The sequence below is a fragment of the Astatotilapia calliptera genome, chromosome 7 (assembly GCF_964374335.1).
Source record: "Astatotilapia calliptera chromosome 7, fAstCal68.1, whole genome shotgun sequence".
Classification (NCBI taxonomy): Eukaryota; Metazoa; Chordata; class Actinopteri; order Cichliformes; family Cichlidae; genus Astatotilapia; species Astatotilapia calliptera.
Genome location: NC_137428.1, coordinates 4652819 through 4674826, shown reverse-complemented (window position 1 = coordinate 4674826; position 22008 = coordinate 4652819). Strand labels below are relative to the sequence as shown.

The following is a 22008-nucleotide window of genomic DNA, read 5'->3' as shown; positions in this document are numbered from 1 at the left end:
CAGCAACGCTGATGATTTTATTAAAGATGAAAGAATTTAGACCGTTTTTAACTCTTAGTGTTCGTTTGACTTTGGGACCTGAAGCAGACGGAGTTTTGGACCCAGATTACTCCGCGAAGTTCCTCACTACGGCAGCCGTAATACTGTGACAATCCATCAAAACATTATTTAAACAGATTTCTGCACGCCAAAATGGTTTGAGGTCAGTAAGCACAACCAGAATTCATACATAAGGCACACTCTTGATTTTTGAGAAAATTAAAGGATTTTAAGTGTGCCTTATAGTGTGGAAAATACGTTATACAGAAGCAAAGAATATATCGCGATATATATCGTTACCGCACATGCTTCAAATTATATCGCGATATGGATTTTAGGCCATATCGCCCAGCCCTACTACAAATAAAGAGAATAAATTTGCCATAAAGGAATATAAGTGAAATTTAGCTTTAAAGCTGGTGTGACTTCACATCTAACTGTTGTAACGAGTCAGGTGCGTTTCCCGCCGAACAGCAAGCATCAACACTCACTGAAGCTTTAGTGGTCACCTTCATCACATTCATACTTCTGTCAAGTTTTCATTCTTTTTCACTGTGATCATTATATCATCTCATTTTGTCAAAGTCATCAGTCAAAAGTGGAGAAATGATCAGCAAAACCATAAGGACCTATTTTCTAACATTTACATAATTAATATGCATTTTCTGTTGACACGTTTTCCCAAAAGTCAGCTAGCGTATCTCAAAACTGTAATGAAAATCTAAAAGCCAATGCAGGAACCGGCTAGCTATCATCTGCTGATGTGTCAGAATTTGTCTGGAGGCAATGGTCAGTGTTTCCAGACTTGCTGGCAAAGGTTTATAATGCAAATATAAAGCCAAACTGTTTCCAGACAAACTGTTGGTGTCAAAATTGCATTTTAGCAAACTCTTTTGTCGATTTGCTTTCCACATGGACCATTTGACGCTTAGAAACAAAAGTCTGCTCAAACACAACAGTTTTTGGATGACAAATGGAAACCAGGAAGCATCCGGTACCAGAAATCTCACTTCTTATTTACCTTTTCTGTATATTCATATATGCATGACAACAGTGACTGCGTCAGGGAGTTATGTGCATGACAGTCACCAAAGTTCATCAGTCTGTCTTTAAATCTGATGAGCAGTTATTCAATCAGCCTTATAAGTGAGATAGCAGCAGCTATATGTGGACCTTGAACAAAGGACACACCGATCTTTGGTTGTCCCTGCGGAGATCAATCGGAAAACCCTGAGTCAAGCTTGAAAAGAACTGCATCCTTCATTACCTTGATCTTCCGGACCAGCTTATTGTCCTCATCCTCGTCTACATCTGGAAACTCGTATATTTTAATCTTGTGCTCTTGAATCTCTTTCATAATCTGAAGAGAGAAAGTGATCAGTTACCAACAGATCTGCATACACAGAGCTAAGATATCACATTAGCTTCACTTGTATTGGGTGTACGATACACAATGTTGCTTAGTTTAACATTACTGAATGGAAGGAGGCCCAAATGTGTGCATGCCACTGTATGTGCTGCTTGTAGAAAGTAAAGATGATGGCACATATGCAACAGCTCAGTTTCTCAGTATGCCTTAGTTAGCACCTTTAATGTGACACAAATGTGCAGAAATACCTGTTTTTTAAAAAGATGGCACTCCTCAGGCGTCAGTGTGTCAGCCTTTGCGATGAGAGGTATGACATTGACTTTATCATGGAGCCTTTTCATAAATTCTATATCAAGAGGTTTTAGGCTGAAGAGGAGACAGAGAAGGAAAAGCATGAGGAGGACAGATAGCTACTGGCCGAGGATGCTCATCATGTGCTGAGTGAATAAACCATTTTCCTTTGAAGACTGAGTTAGAGAAATATTTGCTTCGTCCCTTTGCATGCTGGATTTCTCTTTACTCTCAGAGGCTGAATATCTACAGACTAAGACAGGGGTAGGCAACTCCAGGCCTCGAGAGCCGGTGTCCTGCAGGTTTTATATGTGTCCTTGATCCAACACAGCTCATTTAAATGGCTAAATTAGCTCCTCAACATGTCTTGAAGTTCTCCAGAGGTCTGGTAATGAACTAATCATTTGATTCAGGTGTGGTGACCCAGGGTGAGATCTAAAACCTGCAGGACACTGGCTCTCGTAGACTAATGTTCCCTATCCCTGGACTAAGACTAGAGGATGGAAAAAAAATGCTAAAAATACAGCATCCATGAAACTGTACAGGGAGTGCAGAATTATTAGGCAAATGAGTATTTTGTCCACATCATCCTCTTCATGCATGTTGTCTTACTCCAAGCTGTATAGGCTCGAAAGCCTACTACCAATTAAGCATATTAGGTGATGTGCATCTCTGTAATGAGAAGGGGTGTGGTCTAATGACATCAACACCCTATATCAGGTGTGCATAATTATTAGGCAACGTCCAATGGGTCAAAAGAAGGACTTGACAGGCTCAGAAAAGTCAAAAATAGTGAGATATCTTGCAGAGGGATGCAGCAGTCTCAAAATTGCAAAGCTTCTGAAGCGTGATCATCGAACAATCAAGTGTTTCATTCAAAATAATCAACAGGGTCACAAGAAGCGTGTGGAAAAACCAAGGCGCAAAATAACTGCCCATGAACTGAGAAAAGTCAAGCGTGCAGCTGCCAAGATGCCACTTGCCACCAGTTTGGCCATATTTCAGAGCTGCAACATCACTGGAGTGCCCAAAAGCACAAGGTGTGCAATACTCAGAGACATGGCCAAGGTAAGAAAGGCTGAAAGACGACCACCACTGAACAAGACACACAAGCTGAAACGTCAAGACTGGGCCAAGAAATATCTCAAGACTGGTTTTTCTAAGGTTTTATGGACTGATAAAACGAGAGTGAGTCTTGATGGGCCAGATGGATGGGCCCGTGGCTGGATTGGTAAAGGGCAGAGAGCTCCAGTCCGACTCAGACGCCAGCAAGGTGGAGGTGGAGTACTGGTTTGGGCTGGTATCATCAAAGATGAGCTTGTGGGGCCTTTTCGGGTTGAGGATGGAGTCAAGCTCAACTCCCAGTCCTACTGCCAGTTTCTGGAAGACACCTTCTTCAAGCAGTGGTACAGGAAGAAGTCTGCATCCTTCAAGAAAAACATGATTTTCATGCAGGACAATGCTCCATCACACGCGTCCAAGTACTCCACAGCGTGGCTGGCAAGAAAGGGTATAAAAGAAGAAAAACTAATGACATGGCCTCCTTGTTCACCTGATCTGAACCCCATTGAGAACCTGTGGTCCATCATCAAATGTGAGATTTACAAGGAGGGAAAACAGTACACCTCTCTGAACAGTGTCTGGGAGGCTGTGGTTGCTGCTGCACGCAATGTTGATGGTGAACAGATCAGAACACTGACAGAATCCATGGATGGCAGGCTTTTGAGTGTCCTTGCAAAGAAAGGTGGCTATATTGGTCGCTGATTTGTTTTTGTTTTGTTTTTGAATGTCAGAAATGTATATTTGTGAATGTGGAGATGTTATATTGGTTTCACTGGTAAAAATAAATAATTGAAATGGGTATATATTTGTTTTAGTATTTTAGTATTTAGTATTTATTTATTTATTGTCATTGTCAAGAACAATGAAATTGCGTTTGGGGCTTCGATACAACCCAAAAAAAAAGAAGAAAATAATAAATACCCCTTAAAACCCAAGTGTACATATTTAACCCAGTGTGACTCCAATGCAATAAGACAATCCTTAGCAATAATGTTCGTAGAAATTCAGACAAAGACCTGAGAAACATGACAAAATACAACAATGCAACCCATTCAATATTATTGTACTGTGAGATATGATATCAGATATGATAGTTATCTATTTAAGAAAGAGGGGGGGGGGGGGGGGGGGGCAGGAGGGGGAAGAGAATAAAGATATGATGCACCAATGCAGACCAGTTCATTGCTATTAAGAAGTTGGATATGGTTATTGTCCGTGAGAGGGGGGCAGAGAGTTCAGGAGCCTCACAGCCTGTGGATACAGGCTGTTGGCCAGTCTGGATGTTCTGGCCTGTATAGACCTGTACCTTCTCCCTGAGGGCAGCAGATGGAAAAGGTGGCGCGCAGGGTGATGTTGGTCCCGCAGGATACTGTGCACCCTCCTCAGACAGCGAGTGGGGAAGATATTACTGATCTCTGGCAGACTTGTTCCAATAATTCTGCCAGCTTCTTTCACCACCCGCTGGAGTGCTTGCTGATCGGCCTTGGTGCAGCTGGGGAACCACACTAGAAATCCATACGTCAGAACGCTGCTGATGGCACAGTTGTAGAAGTTCAACATCAGAGATCTGGGAATGTGTGCGCTCCGCAGTCTCCTCAGGTAGTAGAGGCGCTGTTGGGCCTTCCGTACAACTGAGGTGATATGGTTGCCCCAGGACAGGTCCTCGGTCACAGTTACCCCCAAGAATTTAAAACTGCTCACCCTCTCCACCGCCTCACTGCCAATGAAGAGAGGCAGATGGTTGTTATGACCCCTCTTCCGGAAATCTACAATGATCTCCTTGGTCTTTTTGGTGTTTAAGACCAAGTTATTGTCGTGGCACCATGACTCTAGTTGTTGCACCTCTGTCCTATAGTTTGTCTCATCATTGTTGGATATAAGTCCGAGCACTGTAGTGTCATCTGCAAACTTAACAATGAGATTGGACGCGCAGGAGGAAATACAGTCATGAGTGAAGAGAGTGTATAGCAGAGGGCTCAGAACACACCCCTGAGGGGCACCGGTGTTGACCACAAGGGTGGAAGAGGTGTTCTTACCCACTCTGACACTCTGTCTACGGTTAGTGAGGAAGTCCACAATCCAGTTGCACAGAGAGGAGTTAAGTCCCAGTTGGTGGAGTTTGGGACGGAGTTTGTATGGCCGGATGGTATTAAAAGCCGAGCTGTAGTCTACAAAGAGGAGCCGTGCATAGGTGTTCCTGTGTTCCAAGTGCTTCAGTAATGTGTGCAGCACTGTGGCGATCGCATCCTCGGTTGACCGGTTCTCCCTGTATGCAAACTGGTGCGAGTCCAGGGATGGTGGAAAAGCAGCTCTGATGTGTTTAATGACCAGTCTCTCCAGGCATTTGGCGGGAATGGGGGTGAGTGCCACAGGTCTGAAATCGTTCAGACATGTGACATTTGACTGTTTTGGGATGGGAACGATGGTTGCTGCTTTGAAACATGATGGTACCAGTGAACAGGACAACGAGGTGTTATATATAGAGGTGAAGACGTCCGCCAGGTCCGCAGCACAGTCTTTTAGCACCCGGCCCAGCACTCCATCTGGCCCGGCCGCCTTCCTGGTGTTAATGCTCCGGAACACACGCCTCAGCTCACGAGTGCTCAGGACCGGAGCAGGGTCGGTTGAGGGGAGAGGGGACAGGACAGGGTCGGTGTTCTCCCTGTCAAAACGGGCATAAAAGAGATTTAGATCCTCAGCCAGAGTAGAACTGTCGGCTGAGGGTGATGGTGTTCTTCTTTTGTAGTCCGTGATAGCCCTGATGCCCTCCCAGACCTGCCTTGGGTTTGTGTTGTTCTCAAACCTGGCCTCGATACGCCTCCTGTGCTGCTGCTTGGCAGTCTTGATGCCTCTTCTCAGGTTGGCCCTGGCAGCACTGTATGCCTCCTGGTCCCCGGATTTGAAAGCGTTGTTCCTTGTTCGAATAAGTTGTTGAACTCCGTGTGTCATCCAGGGTGGATTATTAGGGAACACACGGAATCGTTTCCAAGTTGTTACATTGTCCACACAGAAACAGATGTAGTCCAAGACAGTGGAGGTGTAACTGTCCAATGCGACACGATTGTCAGTGTCCTGCACCTTGAATACATCCCAGTCTGTGCAGTGGAAACAGTCCTGAAGCATCGGAATAGCATCCTGCGGCCATGTTCTCACGGTTTTGGTTGTAATCCCAGTGCTCTTGATCTTTTGTGTGTATATTGGGTGTAGCAGAAGGGAGAGATGGTCTGACAGACCCAGGTGGGGATAAGCCTGGGCTCTGTACGCATTCGCCATGTTGGTGTACACCTGGTCCAACGTTCTATCTCCTCTGGTAGCACACTTCACATTACGGTGGAAATTGTGAAGTACAGATTTCAGGTCCGCGTGGTTAAAATCCCCAGCCGCAATAAAGACACTGTCCGGGTGTGCTACCAGGCTGTTATTGATGCTGCTGCTCAATTGTGCTAACGCTAGCTTAGCATTAGCATCTGGTGGAATGTAAACAGCGCAGATGTAAACGGCAGAAAATTCCCGAGGGAGATAGAATGGTTTTTTGTTAAGTTGCCTAATAATTATGCACAGTAATAGTCACCTGCACACACAGATATCCCCCTAAAATAGCTAAAACTAAAAACTAAAAACTACTTCCAAAAACATTCAGCTTTGATATTAATGAGTTTTTTGGGTTCATTGAGAACATGGTTGTTGTTCAATAATAAAATTATTCCTCAAAAATACAACTTGCCTAATAATTCTGCACTCCCTGTAAATTATATACAGTTCATTGGGGCTGATGTGTCAGTTCATGAAGCTGTGGTTGAATAGCATTACATTATTTTAAGTGGGTCAGCAGCTGTATTTGGCTGCGTGACTCACCACATGAATGAGGAATCAACTCACAAGACTGAATCTAAAGAAAATACCACAGTGTGCCTCTTTAGTTCAGAGCAGTTCAGTGGGTCACCAGCAGAGGGCCACACAAAACTGTACAATACATGTAGCCCACAGCAAGTGACTGTCAGGGAGCCACAGGGTCTTCACCTCTGAATGCCAAGCTGTGCGGGCACACAGTCAGTCCTAACAGAACAAACCACATTTGTATTATCAGCTGTTGGAGTGGAAGATTTTCTTGTTTTTTTGCCATTTTCTGAATGTAAATTCAAAATGGCGACCGTCCTCGACACTCTCAGTTGCCGGTGCAGTGACTTGTGTTAGAGATGTTGGACAAATTTTCAGCCAAAATCCTAAAGGATGTGCACTTGTCCTCTCTGCTGCAGCCTCTACTCTTCCTCAGTGAGCAACACCAGAAAACACTTACTTAGAAAGCAAGTCCACTACTCAGTACTGCCAACAACTGACCGGAACAACAGAGTCCAATACAATCCTCTCATGAGGACAACAAAACAAACACTGCGATGGCTTCAGAGTCTACTTTGTTGTCATTTTACATTTAAGTATACAATATAAACACTGTTGTAATAGTTCTTGTACAATGTACATGACATACAATAGAAGTCAGATTAAAATAGAGAAGCCAAATGCTTCCAGGCTACCACAGTAGAAATGCATTCAAGGTGACCATTAGAATCCACTCCTCATGCTACAGAGTCCATAACCTTGATCCTTCTGAGGCCCCCTTTCCAAAATATAGCTGGGAAATACCTTATGTGAAATTCCTAATCACATCACAAACATTGAGGGTCTGTCGTGAATGCAGTAATCATTAATTTTTCCTTTTCTCTCTCAGTTTGTTTACAATGTTAGCTGTCAGCCCACTACATCAGTGTTCCAGTGGACTGATAGTAAATTAATGGAGTATAATACTAAATAGCCCCCTGTATAATGTGCAGGTTAAAGGCTCATTATGTAGTTTAACCTTTCTGGGGAAAACTATTCAACGTAAAATAGAATCGCACACAATAAGTTTAGCATTGCATTCAAAACTATAATACAGTTATTATTCTGCCAGCTCAATGGATTACCACTGTCTACATGAAAGCACTTTATATATCTGCAAATGCTTTTTGCTGCGTGTTGAGTTGAATTAGTTGTCCCATGAAAGAGGCCAGCAAAACAGCTGCTGGGCGGCTCAGCGAGTGAGGACAGCTTTGGATATAATGCTGCTGCACCAGAGGAGAGCTGGAGTGAAGGCAGCCCCAGATAACACTGGAGTCAGAGTGTCTGGTTAGAGCAGGAGACTCGAAGGGCATTTCTGTGAAGTCAAAATCCGAAATCTCCCACACACTGACACCGATTAATCAAACCAGCATGAGCGGCACTTTGTCTACAGAAAGCTGGACTCACTGTCAGAACTCTTGTAGTTACTCCGGGGAACTAAAACATCACAGAGAGGACAGGTCTGGAAATAAGTATGCAGTTTACTTCTAAAGCAGGATTTATAGGATTTCACATTTTACAGCCACATGTGAGTGACTTTTGGAGGCAGCAGTGTGGAAACGGGCCTTCTGGAGCTTGTTGCAGATCATTTAAAAGTGGTAAAGAGTCTGCTGGAAATGTAGGCAGATTCCTCTGGGGTGACAGTAAAAGCGTAATTAAGTGATGCATCTTCTCAGTGAAGTGGACAATTTACTGACTTGTCTCTGACTTTAAACTTAGAACACTGCTCAAAGAATACAAGAAGCTGTGGTGTGGCAGAACCATTTATGTTGTAAAATTCATATGTTAAAATCTGATCTGTTATTGATGATAAACAAACTGCAGCAGTTGTTTAACAAAGAAAACCAAAATGTGCGTCTCCAGTTGCAGGATGACCTGTCGTTTGCTCAACCATGTACTAATGCTTGTTTCTCGATGGTTAGGAGAAAAGCATAAAGCATCCACCGTTTTCTTTATGTTGGAGGCAGCAGGAACAGAATACCTGAACAGACCGTTTTGTGCATGATTACACTTTAAGGGGAGAGATAAGACCGGCTTATTTAACATTTAATGAACTTTTCAACTGCTTGTGTGCTTTTCTCATAATTCAAGAAAGATTGTCATTTCTGTCGGGAGTAAATTATACCTGGAACATGTGTTGTGGGGCCTCCATATCCTTCCTTCTGTATAACTGTAAAACCAAAGGATACAGTAGCACGAAGGCCCCAGCACAGAATAGAGCTGGCATTAATGATAATAATATGACACTGATTTAGACAGAAACCATGTGAAATGTGGTCCTGAGGTGAAGTTGGGTTCTAAATTGCTTGCTGAACAACTAAAACAACAGGTAAAGCAGCCTCAACATAAAAACCCATGTGAGACTTGCCCATCTGATGTCTAGAAGGGAATCCGCTGAGCCTTCAGCTGATGTAGGATGGCACAAATTGCAGCTGATCTGACAAGTGAGCCCGACTTTGCTGGATGATCGATTGAAGACTGTTTATTTTCATAGACAGGTTTCCTGTCTTTGTCACTGCCTCAATGCAGTTAAGGTGCATCATGGAGGCACTTAAAGCTGAGCTAAAATGATCAGAAAATGTCAGAGTGTGTTTTGACATTCACAGACAGCAACATGTTTCACACATTTTATGCTTTGGGCTGCTGAAATATTTAACAAATTAGTGTTATTTTAAACACACTGCATGCCAATCAACTCTGCAGGTTTAGATCCATCGCCAAAGCCTGAGAGGTGCGCGCACACACACGGACGCTAACGTAAGACAGTATGGCACGTCTGAGTTGAAAGTGCTGTTCCTGGGAGCTGCTGCGAGTCTCCACTCTGAGTGATTCAGTGATGGAGATCAGGAAACTCTACTGAGCATGAGCAGAACTGGTTTGTATGTGGGTCACAAACACTGGCTGGCAGGCTCCTCTTTTATGAGACAGACAGACACTCAAGTACATCCTTTCCAGTTATATGCAGACAGCATCACTGCCACCTATTGAACATTTCATGTCTCTTAATTACATCTGCATCTTATTATATCATCTTATGCAGCACCCACCCGTGTCCAGATGGTGCTATAAAATATAGACAGCAGTGGACTCTGTTGTCCGGCATGGACCTGCGGTTGACCCTCGACTCAGCATTCAGGAAGTCCTCGCATTTGCTGTCAATGTAATTAATGACAGGCTGCCAGCTGGGAACATGGAAAGATGATGTCAGAGAGAGTGCACTGTACAACAAAGAGCATATGATTGCTTGGTAGAATCAAATTGTGCATGTCTTCGTGGGCAATCCTCACCAGTTGCTGTTGTCGACTGCATCGCCAAACCCTGGTGTGTCCACGATGGTTAGGGTTAGTTGGACTCCTCCCTCCTTTATCAAAACTTTACTCTGTTCCACCTGAAACACAAACATTCACACCCTTCAGAACTCTTGGGATCTCAGCCTTGCCTTACAGTATTTATAAAGTGTTTCCATTAGCTGCAATAACTTCACACTTTCAAAATATAATTTGACAGCATGTATCTGCCCACACATGTTGGACTACATACACTGCACAGCAGGTCCTCCCACACAGCCGAAACCGATCTGCTGGTTGAGTGTGTGTACAATACGAGTGAAGTTCTTTTCCTTCCTCTCAGCACTGTGTGTGTGTGTGTGTGTGTGTGTGTGTGTGTGTGTGTGTGTGTGTGTGTGTGTGTGTGTGTGTCAACTTAAGTCAAAACCACTGTCTTCCAAAGAAGAGTTCGATTTCCATGGAGGCAATGAGAGCAGCTGCACGACCCAGCACAGAACAAAACAGACATCAGTGACAGCAGATTATGACAGTGGTTCAGCGAGATACGGCGTGAAAGGACCTGGGTGATGATGGGTTGTAAAGAGGCTTGCACATACGCAACAACTGTGGGCATGCTGAACATGAAGAGTAGTGTCAAAAGAATGTGTAAAAATGTACCATCTGAGCCTTCAGCTTCTATGTGCTGGCATCGAGATCAGCTGATTACAGCTAAACTGGTCCTTGAAGTGTGCCTGAACTTTACTACACTCAAATTCCTTACTGTGCATGGTATCAGTTCCATTGAAAACAGCACCTCAATGAAACTGCAACTCTAAGGTTTGCGCACAGTTTAAAGGGGAGCTCAGAGTTCGGCAACTGCCCAGCACACGTTGGCATTCTAAACCAACTTAAACAGAGCACCCAATGTGCGATTTGCCAATAGGCTGTGTGTGTCACTTACGTCAGCTGATCTGCCACTGAATGTGACTTAGTGAATCCTGTCAATAAATGTAAAGTAAAACAAATACAGCAGAGTTCCCATTTGTCTTAATAGTTAAACATGGTTAAAAATAGAGCATGGGGGTATTTTTAAGCTGAGCCAAAAGGTGATTTTATGATAGAAATAATATTTATTACACATACTGGAGAGTCCAGCAGATGATAAAGGCGTTTAGACTTTTCTTCTCCCATCTTTACATCCACTCTAGCATGCCATGAGTGCATATGTCACTGTATGAAAGCCTTTTTACACAACAGCCATGTATGCACACTGAGTTTGGGTGTTCACTCAATGCAGCTGATTTTAATTTAATGTTTAATTACATATGCCAAAAAGTGAAGCCATCACTGCAAACTGTTCATCATAGTCTGCAGTCACATACGTTCCCATTCAGTCCCAGAGATCCATCCATTTCCTGAAGCTCGCCAGCTGTTCCCCCACTTCGTCGCATAGTTTCACAGGACCATGTAGTTATTTTAGGATCGCCCCTTTAAGTCAAACTACAGCCCTCTCACTGTAACACAAACATTCTTTAGCTTCCACAAACCTTCAGATAATCTGTCTGGCTTTACAGCTGACCATATATACATAAATATATATATATTTTTTACACATCTGACCTTAATTGTGCAGCCAGGCATGTGTGTTAAATCTGTGTCTGTATTGTAAGTGTTTGCGCATGACATGTCAGCCCTTCTCAAAACCAAATCTGCCATTTCCACTGTTTCTGTGAAGAAAAACAGATTGGGAGAAAACCTCAAAAATGCCGTCGGCCTCAACACCATCATTTAAAAGAAATCTGATCTGTGGGGAATGTGAGCGAGCGACAAAACATGGGAGATTGTTCTGCAATATAAATACTCTGACCCGGTCTCTCCCCCTCAGCCTCAGACCACAGCGGCTCCTTTCCAACGTATGCACACTAACTGCTGCTTGGAGGAGAGCCTGCTTGCCCACGTTGCGCTCATGGGGCTCACATGAGGTATGATGAGCGCAATAGAGTGAGAGAAAGCTTGAAGCAAAAGGTTCTTAATGTTTTCAGTCTCGTCAAAACAGAGTAAATTTAGCACCGCCTTGGTGCGTCGTCTGGATCACAACAGACCTGCACAAAGATGCAGAATCACAGCTGCCTGAGCGGCTCCTGTCATTTATAATTTAGGCCAAGTGTGCAGTACAATCGAACGTCACAAAATGAACAGAACTTTCAAATTGATGCAGTGGAGAAATTTAAACCTAATGAGGAAATGAAAAGAGTCTGCAAACTTTAAAGAAAAGAAGCTGAAAATACACAGCGCTTTGACTGAACGATTGTCAGTTTGTAAAGAATACAGGACAGATTTAGAAGTGTAGATACTGAGATTTTTACTTACTTTAATTTGAAATAGCAAACCATCTCAGAGTTTGTTCAGTTTCCCAGACTATAGTATGTATTATAGATGCATTGCAAACCCAAAATAGTGTTGATACTGGAACATACAGATTTCAGATCTGAAGTCTGTATCTTACTGCGAGTCTGCCTTTGACTTCATACATAAAATGCAGAGGTTTAAATGGGTTTACTCAAGAGACTGAGAGCTGACCCAAGGACTCACAGATCTCAGGTCTGTTTTCTAATAAGTGTAAAAAGTGACTGGATCATCCTGCCATATTTTATGAATAGCACCGTCTTGACTAAATTCGGTGTGACGTATCAGTGACTTCCTACAAAAAACTACTTCCTCTATAACAGGGGTGGGCAACTCCAGGCCTCGAGGGCCGGTGTCCCTGCAGGTTTTAGATGTGTCCCCCGAACCAACACAGCTGATTTAAATGGCTAAATTAGCTCCTCAACATGTCCTGAAGTTCTCCAGAGGCCTGGTAACGAACTAATCATGTGATTACGGTGTGTTGACCCAAGGTGAGATCTAAAACCTGCAGAACACCGGCCCCTGGGGCCTGGAATTGCCCACCCCTGCTCTATAACATAAGGCACCTCTATGCACCTCGGTCTGAATGGAACAACATTGTTATTTTAGGTTCAGAGACATAAGTTTAACTTGAGATTATATTTGGACATCTTTGGCACTCAGTCATCTCCGTTTTGCCAGATAAATTTGGTTGGTTATCTCTAGCTGCACTCCATGCTGCATTGAACTAAAAAAAAAGGAATGAGTAACTTGGCATTATAAAGCATTAAAATTTGCCAAAGGCTAAAAGTCAACATCAACTTAAGTCCAGTTTAATAATTATTGTTTAATGGTAAATGCACAAAAATCTATTTTCTGGTTCAGAGATTGTCTATACCCGTCCTGATCCACAGCCTTGACTTGCGTACCTCCTTGCATTTAGACAACATTTGACATAATGTGCTCATTTGTTACGAGTTTTGGAGAGCAAAACCTTCTGTGACCAGGACGACTATCAGAGTCAAAGTCAGATATAAAGATACCTTAGCCTTCTCCATCTTGGAATATATGGCTTACGGTTAGCTTACTGTGAGTTAACAGGTCCCTATTTTCCAAAATGCTGCCGAGTCTGTGCCTTTGGCAAAGTAAAACATCTGCTATCCAACTGTGTTTGCTTTTAATCCTGACTTTTCCAACCTTTTGCTTCATTCCTTCCCATGCACTTCCTGTCTGTCTTCACTTTCATCATCCACCAAAGGCTTCACACAACTACACCAACTGCCACTTCATGGGGACTTTTTCTTCTGCAGATGGTGCTAGCTAACGTACATTGGAATGATACAATAGTGTTCACCTACACTGATTTAAAAAAAAAAAGTCCAAAGACGGTAAAGCGAAAACGGCGGTTAACTTGTCTCAATTAACATTTTAACCTCTCTCACCCACTCAGCTGCCAGCCACCCATTTAGAGTTGTAAATGTTAAGTTCACATTAATCCCAGTATATGGAATTTTCCCCTATGACATACCTATATGGAAATCTTAAGACTTCATAAGTAATATGGTAGTGGGAATCGAATTATAGTGCAAAGCGGCGTGTGGAGATGAATTCTCATCTTTTAAGTAGTGGTTGAGGGTGGGGTGGGAGGGTGTTACATTTCATGGGAACATTCCTGCCCTGCTATTGACCCTCTCAGACCCAAGGGGGAAATTCAGCCCTGATCCTCTGTTTTTCTTTGTCTCTCCCCTCATCACATCTACCCCATCACCCTCCTCGAGGTTTATATGCTCTTTAGTTTTACAAAGCTCCACCTTTTCCTCACTCATCGCCATGTTGCTTCTGTCCGTCTTCTCCTGCCACCACCATCTCATCTCTTTCCGTCTTAGTTCATCACACTGTCCCACATCTCCATCTTCTGCTTTTTCCTCTTTCCCAAACTGCTTCTCCTTTGCCCCTTTTACTCCAGACACAGTCTCCCTCCTCCACTTCAATTTGCCATTACCATAAAAGGACAAAACTAGGTCCAGTGGCGTTGTTGTTTGCCTCGTAGTTCCTCCATCCTGCATTCTCATTCTCCTTTTCCATTATACTCTCTTCCTCCCCAGCAGAATCCTGCTCCCCTCTTAGCCTTCCATCCCTACTAACATGTCAATTTTAACAAACCTGGCTGATAATGCAGGAGCAAGAAAAGCCTTCAGAATGACCAGACCAGATGTTCTCAATTAATTTGTCAGAAAACATGAAACTTCATCCCTTTCAGTGCCTGTGCTTATCTGTCATGTTTTTCTTTTTTTTTTTTTACTGAAGACACCAGTTAAGACTTTGAACGTGCTGGTGCAAAAAAAAAGTCAACTCTTGGATTTAATAACTGGTCTAACGTCTACATATACGGGATGTGTTTAAGCTCAGATTAGAGATTTGAGCTTTTCAACAACTCTTGAGGAAATTTCAACATCATCCAAAACGGCACAACTTTTACTTTGTAGGTGAACATTCAACCTGCATTCCATCAAGTTTAACTGTACCTGACTTTTTTTCTTTACACTTTATAGTTCAGGTTGGCCTCACACACCGAGGTCGAGTTTGCAAACACTGAGACCTAACCACGAGCTCCACAAGGGTCTTTGAACTGCTCACCAAAACAACTACCAAATTCAAATAGTTTCCCCCTCACGCTCAAGTACACTTTTTGTTGGCCAGAATGAATGAGAATACTTTCAGGGGCTCCTAACATATGGTGTGGTCACATTGATGCTTACTTTTAACACCCAGAAATCATCATTTTTCCGAGGGAATGAGTACTACGTGAAGAATTTGTTTTTAGATATTAGGAGATATCACTGACACTGGAATGTAAATGACAAAATGCCTTGAGCAACGGCTGTGGGAGGACTTAAAATGTCTCCATTAACAAGGTTATTTTCCTTCAAACTGGCTTGAGAAACAACACTTTCTTGTAAGACATCTGTTCATTTCATGGTTTCCTAATCCTCATCCCAGTATTTGCTGTCGCTGCTGGAATTTAGAACGTAGAAGAAATCGACATCAAGCATCAAACTCTTGCAGAAAAAAGGTGAATGGTGATCTCACAGTCTTAGCACATATAGTGCCTTTGTTTATATGACTATCAACTATAAGAAGACATGGGGAGACCATTAACAAAAACTCAAAACATCTCTACACTGGACCTGAAGCTAAAAATGAACTGATGGCAACTGAGGTCTGACCCATATAGGGTTAGGGTGAGAATTAACACTACCATGGGTTATTAGGTTATACCTAACCCTGTGTTTAAAAGAAAGTAAAGTACATTTAGTTAAAAAGTATTGTTTTAATGTGCTTTAGTTATAAAACAAAATTCAAAACCCAGAAATCACATGTGATGTAAAGTGTAAAGGAAACAGGGGTTAAGGTTAAGGATGGACCGATCCAATATTACGTATCGGTCCGATACGAACTTAAATTACTGGATCGGATATCTGAGAGAAATAAAAAATGTAATCCGATCCATTAAATATCACAAAAGCACCTCACAAAACTTGTGACATGGCGTAACTCCGCTCATAACTTTAGCACGTCGAGCAGTATGTGTCACATGATAGAGCGGCTGTGGCGTGTGAGACCTCTCAGCGATCTGGTTGAGCATTTGGAGCCTCGCTACCAACCCGGCATTTCATCTCCGAGAAAGTGATCCCAGAGAGAAGTAAAGCAAGTGTGTAAGTTCATCTCTGAATGTTTGTAAAGCATTCCAGCGTTAAGCTTAACAACCGATATATGGAGCGACTGCCTCTCTCCCTCCCTCTCCTGCTGCTACTTCGATCATGAAACTGATCAATGATCGGTTAAGTCTAATATACCCTAGTAAGCAATAGTACTTTTTCCTTTGGGAAGGTACCATCTGTGCAGTCTGCAATTCTGTTGAAGAAAGATGTTGAATCTATTTAATTATTGTAGAAAAATAATTGATTTCTGTGCATTTTTTTAAAATAACGCGTGCATTAAATTAAGGTTGATTACGCCGATAAAGCATCACGAGGCGGAGGGTGGTTCCCTGTTTTTATTTTTTTTGCTGGGAGTTTGCAACCCTATTAGTTAGGTTGTTTAATATTTCTGCTAAGTGCTCTTTAAAATACCAGAACAGGGAGGATGGAGGATTTAAGTTCATTAGATTGATCAGTGTTGCTGAACTATGAAATATTTTGGGTGCAGTATATTTTTTGCATACAGGTATAACAGAATAGGTTTAGTGTTTTTGTTTTTTTAAAACTTGAGTATGAATTTATACAAAATGCAGCAAGATATTTAAAAAACTGTTTTATTGATTAAAAATACACTATATCGGATTCATAACGGTATCGGCAGATATCCAAATTTATAATATCGGTCATAAAAAAGTGGTGTTGTGCCATCTATAGTTAAGGTTACAGATCTTGTCATCAATGGTGACCTAGACTTCATAGGATTCATTTACTGGGCAAAAAGCTGAAAAAGCTCACTTGAACAGTCTTTTTAATCCTGTGGGAGGGGCCAGGGTAGTCCTTAGAGTAGAGGTCAGTCAGGAACAGGGAGTTGATGAGAGTCGATTTCCCGAGACCAGACTCACCTGAGGACAAAAGCACAAGTTAAGCAACGTTATATAATCTTACTGTTTTCTAAGTACAACCAGCTGAACACATGACAAAAAGGACTTTACATAACGCATGTATAAAAGCATGTGCATGCACTGAACACAATATTGAGATGGCCTGAAGAGACATGGATGCAGTGCAGATAATAAAGCAGATTCACTGTCTGTAAGGGGAAAGGTCAGAGAATGATCTGCCAGCATGAAAAGCTTTCAGATGGAGGGAATAAAACATTTCCTCTCCATCTCCTGCTGACTTTCTCTCTCACCCACCCCCCGTTTATCTACTCTTCCTCTGTCTTCCTCGCTCAGTGCGTCCTTGAAGTATAAATCTCTCTATTTCGGTCCTCACAGTGCCAACTTTCCATTCCCTTCTCCCATACTGACGGCACAGAAGCTGCACAAACATTTACTTGACAAAGAGCACAGTCAGTCCAAACATACACATTGCATATGCTCGCCCTCTCCATCACACAGGCCTATGATTAATAGCTGAGCATCTGGCTTGCGTCTCATGAAAAGGCACTGGAGGAGTGTTTGGTTGGAGGGAAGGAGGGCTGCCTGTCCCAGCAAGACCTCTGACCGACTCCCACGACACAATTTCAGGCTTTGAAAACTGGAGTAATCTGTGGCCAAACATCAATCTGGGCTGGGTACACAGTAGCTTGAGGGGGTTTCCAAAAAGGACACATCAGAAACAGACCAAGATTAGAGTACTGGACAAAAAAAGGTTACCGAGCAAAAATTAAAATTCTGAATCAGATCTATCAGGTAAGAGAATTTAAAGGTGCTACGAGAAAACCATAACACATCCAGTTTACAAAGAATGGCAAAAATGTGTCGACGCGTGTTATTATTTAGCCATCTGCAGATCATTTTCCAGATGTTTTGTTCATAGAGGTCAGAGGACGCTTGTAAACTTGCAACATCTAAAAAATGTCTTTTTTAAGTTGTCCAACAATCTGAAACCCTTAAATTTTTAGTTAGCAGACACGTGACTCACAGAATTTCCTCAAGTTGTCCTTTAAAAACATGCCACCAAATCAATTAACTCACTGATGTTTCAGCTCCAGCATTGTTGTCTTTATGTGATTCCAAGTAGGTGGAAACATGTCTATGACTTTTCTGTTACCCGGTGTTGACATTGATGTGTGTGCTTTTTCAGTGTTTCCTGCACATATACATACCAACGTCCAAGCATCCAAGTAAAGTATTCTATAATCCATTTTACCATTTTCCTCTATAAAAAACTCTTTACTCGAATTTAAAATTGCTAGCGGCTGCACAAAGAGGCCTTTTCTCATGTTTAATAAGCAGATGTTTACGCAGTTTTTACTTGACAAATCACAGAGTGGTCAACAATACTGATGTAATGTTATTAGTATAGAAATAGGTATTTTTCACACCATTTACATATTTAAAAAAATGCTTTGGGTAGAACTGAGAACTGATCCAAATGTATACCACGTTTCTGTGTCATTATATAGACTGACAGGTCTGAATTTTCAACTCCATTTAAAGACAAAATCAAATATCAATACTAGTTCTAAACAGACCAAACAGAATATCAACGTCACTATCAAAGCGTGCTGAATTACTGCCTCTGACTTTAAATCTGCGTTGAAAGGAGCAGCTGAGAAAACCGTGTATAGTGCAGTACAGTCCACTGAGCTCTTACATACAGCATCTGTGTGCAGCCTGAAAGCAGGAAGCTGGAGTATTTCCATTTTAATGTGAGTCAGATGTTGCTCCAGTAATTCTTGATTGATAAGCAATTTTCCAGTAACGTCCGCTAAAAGTAAAGTCTGCTGTAAAAAGTCTCAGGCTCCTGTGTCATTCAAATACTTTCTTTTTGCAAACCGTTGACAACAAACCAAGTGTTCATTACATGTCAGAAGCTTTAAAACCACAGACCCCAATGAAGGGTTTCAGCTCAAAGTTTTCCATCATTTTTTCCCCTCGTATGACTCCTTTCATTCTCTAAACAAACCACCTGCTGGGGGTTAAATCTGCATGGGTTCATTCTTACTGCTCATAGGACAGCTGTGCATATCATCAGGCTACGCCGAGAGGGTGTAATGCTTTGCTGGATTGCATTCTTTACCCCCTCTTAACCCCACGGTCGCCCCTGTGTGTATTTGCTCAGCTATGATTGACATTCTGACAATGACGCGAGTTGGGAATCCAGTTTGTCTGCTGCAGCTTCCTCTGCTACACCACCCCCAACTCACTCATTTGAAGAAACATTTTTTTAAGCTAGCAAGCATGCCATCACCAGCTGCACTTTAAGATGACAGCGCTGGAGTCTGTGCACTCACTGCACTAACTGCTTTAATCATTCTCTGTGTTTATAGTTTTCGGTTAATAACTAAATAAAAAAATTGGTGTCCCTTTTTGTGTGTGCATCCCACCGCCACAGAGAAAGTGTTATTATGTGGAAAAGAATGCATGTCCTTTGGGAACTCAGCGCTGCCAGTCTACAGCTCTGAATTCAGTTGAATCTTTATTGCATCAGTTGGTTTTGTTAGTCAGGCACTAATGTTTTGGTGCAAACAGCGTATCCAGAGCCTATTGTGTGACGGATGCACTTCATACAAGGAACTAAACAGTTATTGTTATGCATGACACTGAAATGACATCTTGATACTGATAAAGCAGTATTGCCATGTGTTTTGCACAATGAGACACTCCATTCAACTCATCCTGCCAGACAATGTGAGGCAGAATCACCGTACAGTAGTTGTTATAGGTAGACAAATATTTGACCCTCCGTATCACACAATCCGACTAATTTTTCTACAATTTTATCAGGCTGTTCAGCCTGTGTGAAAGCAGTGTCCTCTGGCATTTGTGGACAGAAAAAAGTCATAGGTCAGAGGTTTCAGTTTCTCTTCCTGGCAGCCTCCGTCTGTGGTCTGTCCAGCCTGAGGGGCAGATGTGACAATGAGGTGCGTCACAAGTAAAGATGGAACTCTTCACACAGCTCACCTAAAATTGCTGAGACTCTGTGCTAACATTTCAGTGGGTCCTCAGCAAACATCACGCTGGCTCGACAAAACCAAACAGGCCTCACAAACACTTGAACGATGAGCGCAAACACTGCAGGGAGCTGCAAGTCAGCTGGGCTCAACTCACATTCAAGTTAAGGGCAACACCCATGTGTGTGGATCGAAGCTGCAGGGAATCAATATTTAGAGCCAAGAGTGAATATTTAGAGAGAATTTGCAATATTTGCTTCTTTTTTCTATTTTATTGTAGGAAACTCATCAAATAAAGCCAACACACTCCCAAATGACATGCAGAAATGTCAGCTGTACACAGCAGAAGTGAAAGACTAGCTGAAAATGACAGCTCCATTCTTCTGATTGTTTTAGTTACTGCCACAGCCTAAACCTCCCCTAAAGGCAGGTCCGTCCCAATTAGCCTTCCTCGTGCAGCTTTAATTAAATATTGGTTCCACATGACAAGTTGAAGTGCAGTGCCAGCTCTCTGTAAATAGATTAGTGACCTAAACTTCAGTGATGGTTGGCTGACCCCCACAGCTCTTCCCTGCTGTTTCTCTTCCTCTCCATCTCTCTCCAGCCCAGCCTGTTGGCCCCATTTCTCCTCTCTGTCCTTGCTGTCATCTCGACAGCTTATTGCTTATTTTTCAGTGATACCAGAATCTTTAACTCTCACATCTAAATGTAAATTATGTAAAGTACCCTACAATGCCAGTTGCTCAGTACTGGACTGCTACCTTGGCACTATCCTGCTACTGATTTTGGGGCCAGTTTTTGTAATGTTGCTGACTGAGACGGTCTGTGGGTCTATTTATGCCATAGGCCATACTTTGCCAAAGTACACCACAGTCATGAATTTAATACCTCCACTAGGGCTGGGCCATATTATACCGTTCACGGTAATACCAGTATAATGTTAGGCAACGATAGGAAAATGAAATATCGCGATAGAATGGGAGTAAAACGCGCATGCGCAGTGCCTTTGTTTTCATACGCACATGGCCGATTGTTGAGTGAAACAGATGAACCAGAATTGGTTTGTAAAAATGGTGCAACTTCAGTGATGTGGAACTGATTTGGTGTTTGTCCGTCAGATACACGACAAAGCACATTTTTTTGCAGAACATGCAAGCGGCCGTCGTTATTGTCGTATTTGTCGGACTAAGATGCTCTTAAATCTGGGAGTAATCTGGGTCCTAAACTCCGTATGCTTCAGGTCAAACAACACTGCAGCATCACTGAGCGTTAAAAACTGTCTAAATTCTTTCATCTTTAATAAAACGATCAGCATTGCTGCTTTACCAGGTGTAACTATAAAGTTTAACTTCCAGGCATCCATGAAAACAAAAGTTATTACATTTAACGGAGTTAGAAGTTAGCAGGAAGCTAGCGGAAGTTAGCTCGCTAGTTTTGCTAGTTACCTAAGCATGATATAGCATGTTCTGACTGAGAGATTTCTGAAAAAAATCAAACGTACAGCTCTGCTATCACTTCCAACATAAATGAAGACAGGAAACTAAACAGCAGTGAAGTTTGTAGGGTTACTGAAGTTGGGCTAGCTGGTATATAATGATGTGCTACGTGATGGCTAGCGACACAGCTATGTTAGCATAACATAAACAGTGAAGCTGGAGGACGAACACTAACACTTTTCCACTTATAAAAGTTAACGTTAAGGTTCTTCATGGTTAGAGACAAATGCAATCGCATGGCAGGATGCTGTAAACGGACCAAACTTCAGTCAGGAGAACAACTGAGATAATCCATCCACAATACGAGGTTAGTCATTAATATACTGCAACATGGGAATAGAGCAGCTGCCAGAGAATTCAACATTAATGAATCAATGGTACAGAAGTGGAGGAAGCAAGAAGAATGAGTTTAATCAAGTTTGATTTATCTGACTGCTTTGTTTCGCTTAATGTGCCTTATAATCCTGTGCACCTTATGGTCCGAAAAATGCGTACTGCACACTGCAGTTTAATGTTGCAATGCACCTCTTTTTAACTTCAGTGGATATTATACATGGTTATGCTCAGGATATGTCAGCAAATTTCTACTGGAAATGCCTTTTGGTTAAACTTTCAGCAAGGA

General features: G+C 42.3%; 1 protein-coding gene across 3 annotated transcripts in view; it reads right to left on the bottom strand.

Annotated features, from left to right (window-relative positions):
- Window positions 1–22008, bottom strand: part of LOC113025136 (septin-7-like) — a 64604-nt gene that overhangs the window by 15847 nt on the left and 26749 nt on the right. For all 3 annotated transcript variants that reach the window (XM_026172588.2, XM_026172589.2, XM_080304052.1), the window contains exons 3-7: window positions 16785–16891; window positions 9925–10025; window positions 9685–9819; window positions 1657–1774; window positions 1307–1399 (exon numbers count right to left, since the gene is read on the bottom strand). In XM_026172588.2, the coding sequence (XP_026028373.1) occupies window positions 1307–1399; window positions 1657–1774; window positions 9685–9819; window positions 9925–10025; window positions 16785–16891 (554 nt within the window). The remainder of the gene's footprint in view (window positions 1–1306; window positions 1400–1656; window positions 1775–9684; window positions 9820–9924; window positions 10026–16784; window positions 16892–22008) is intronic.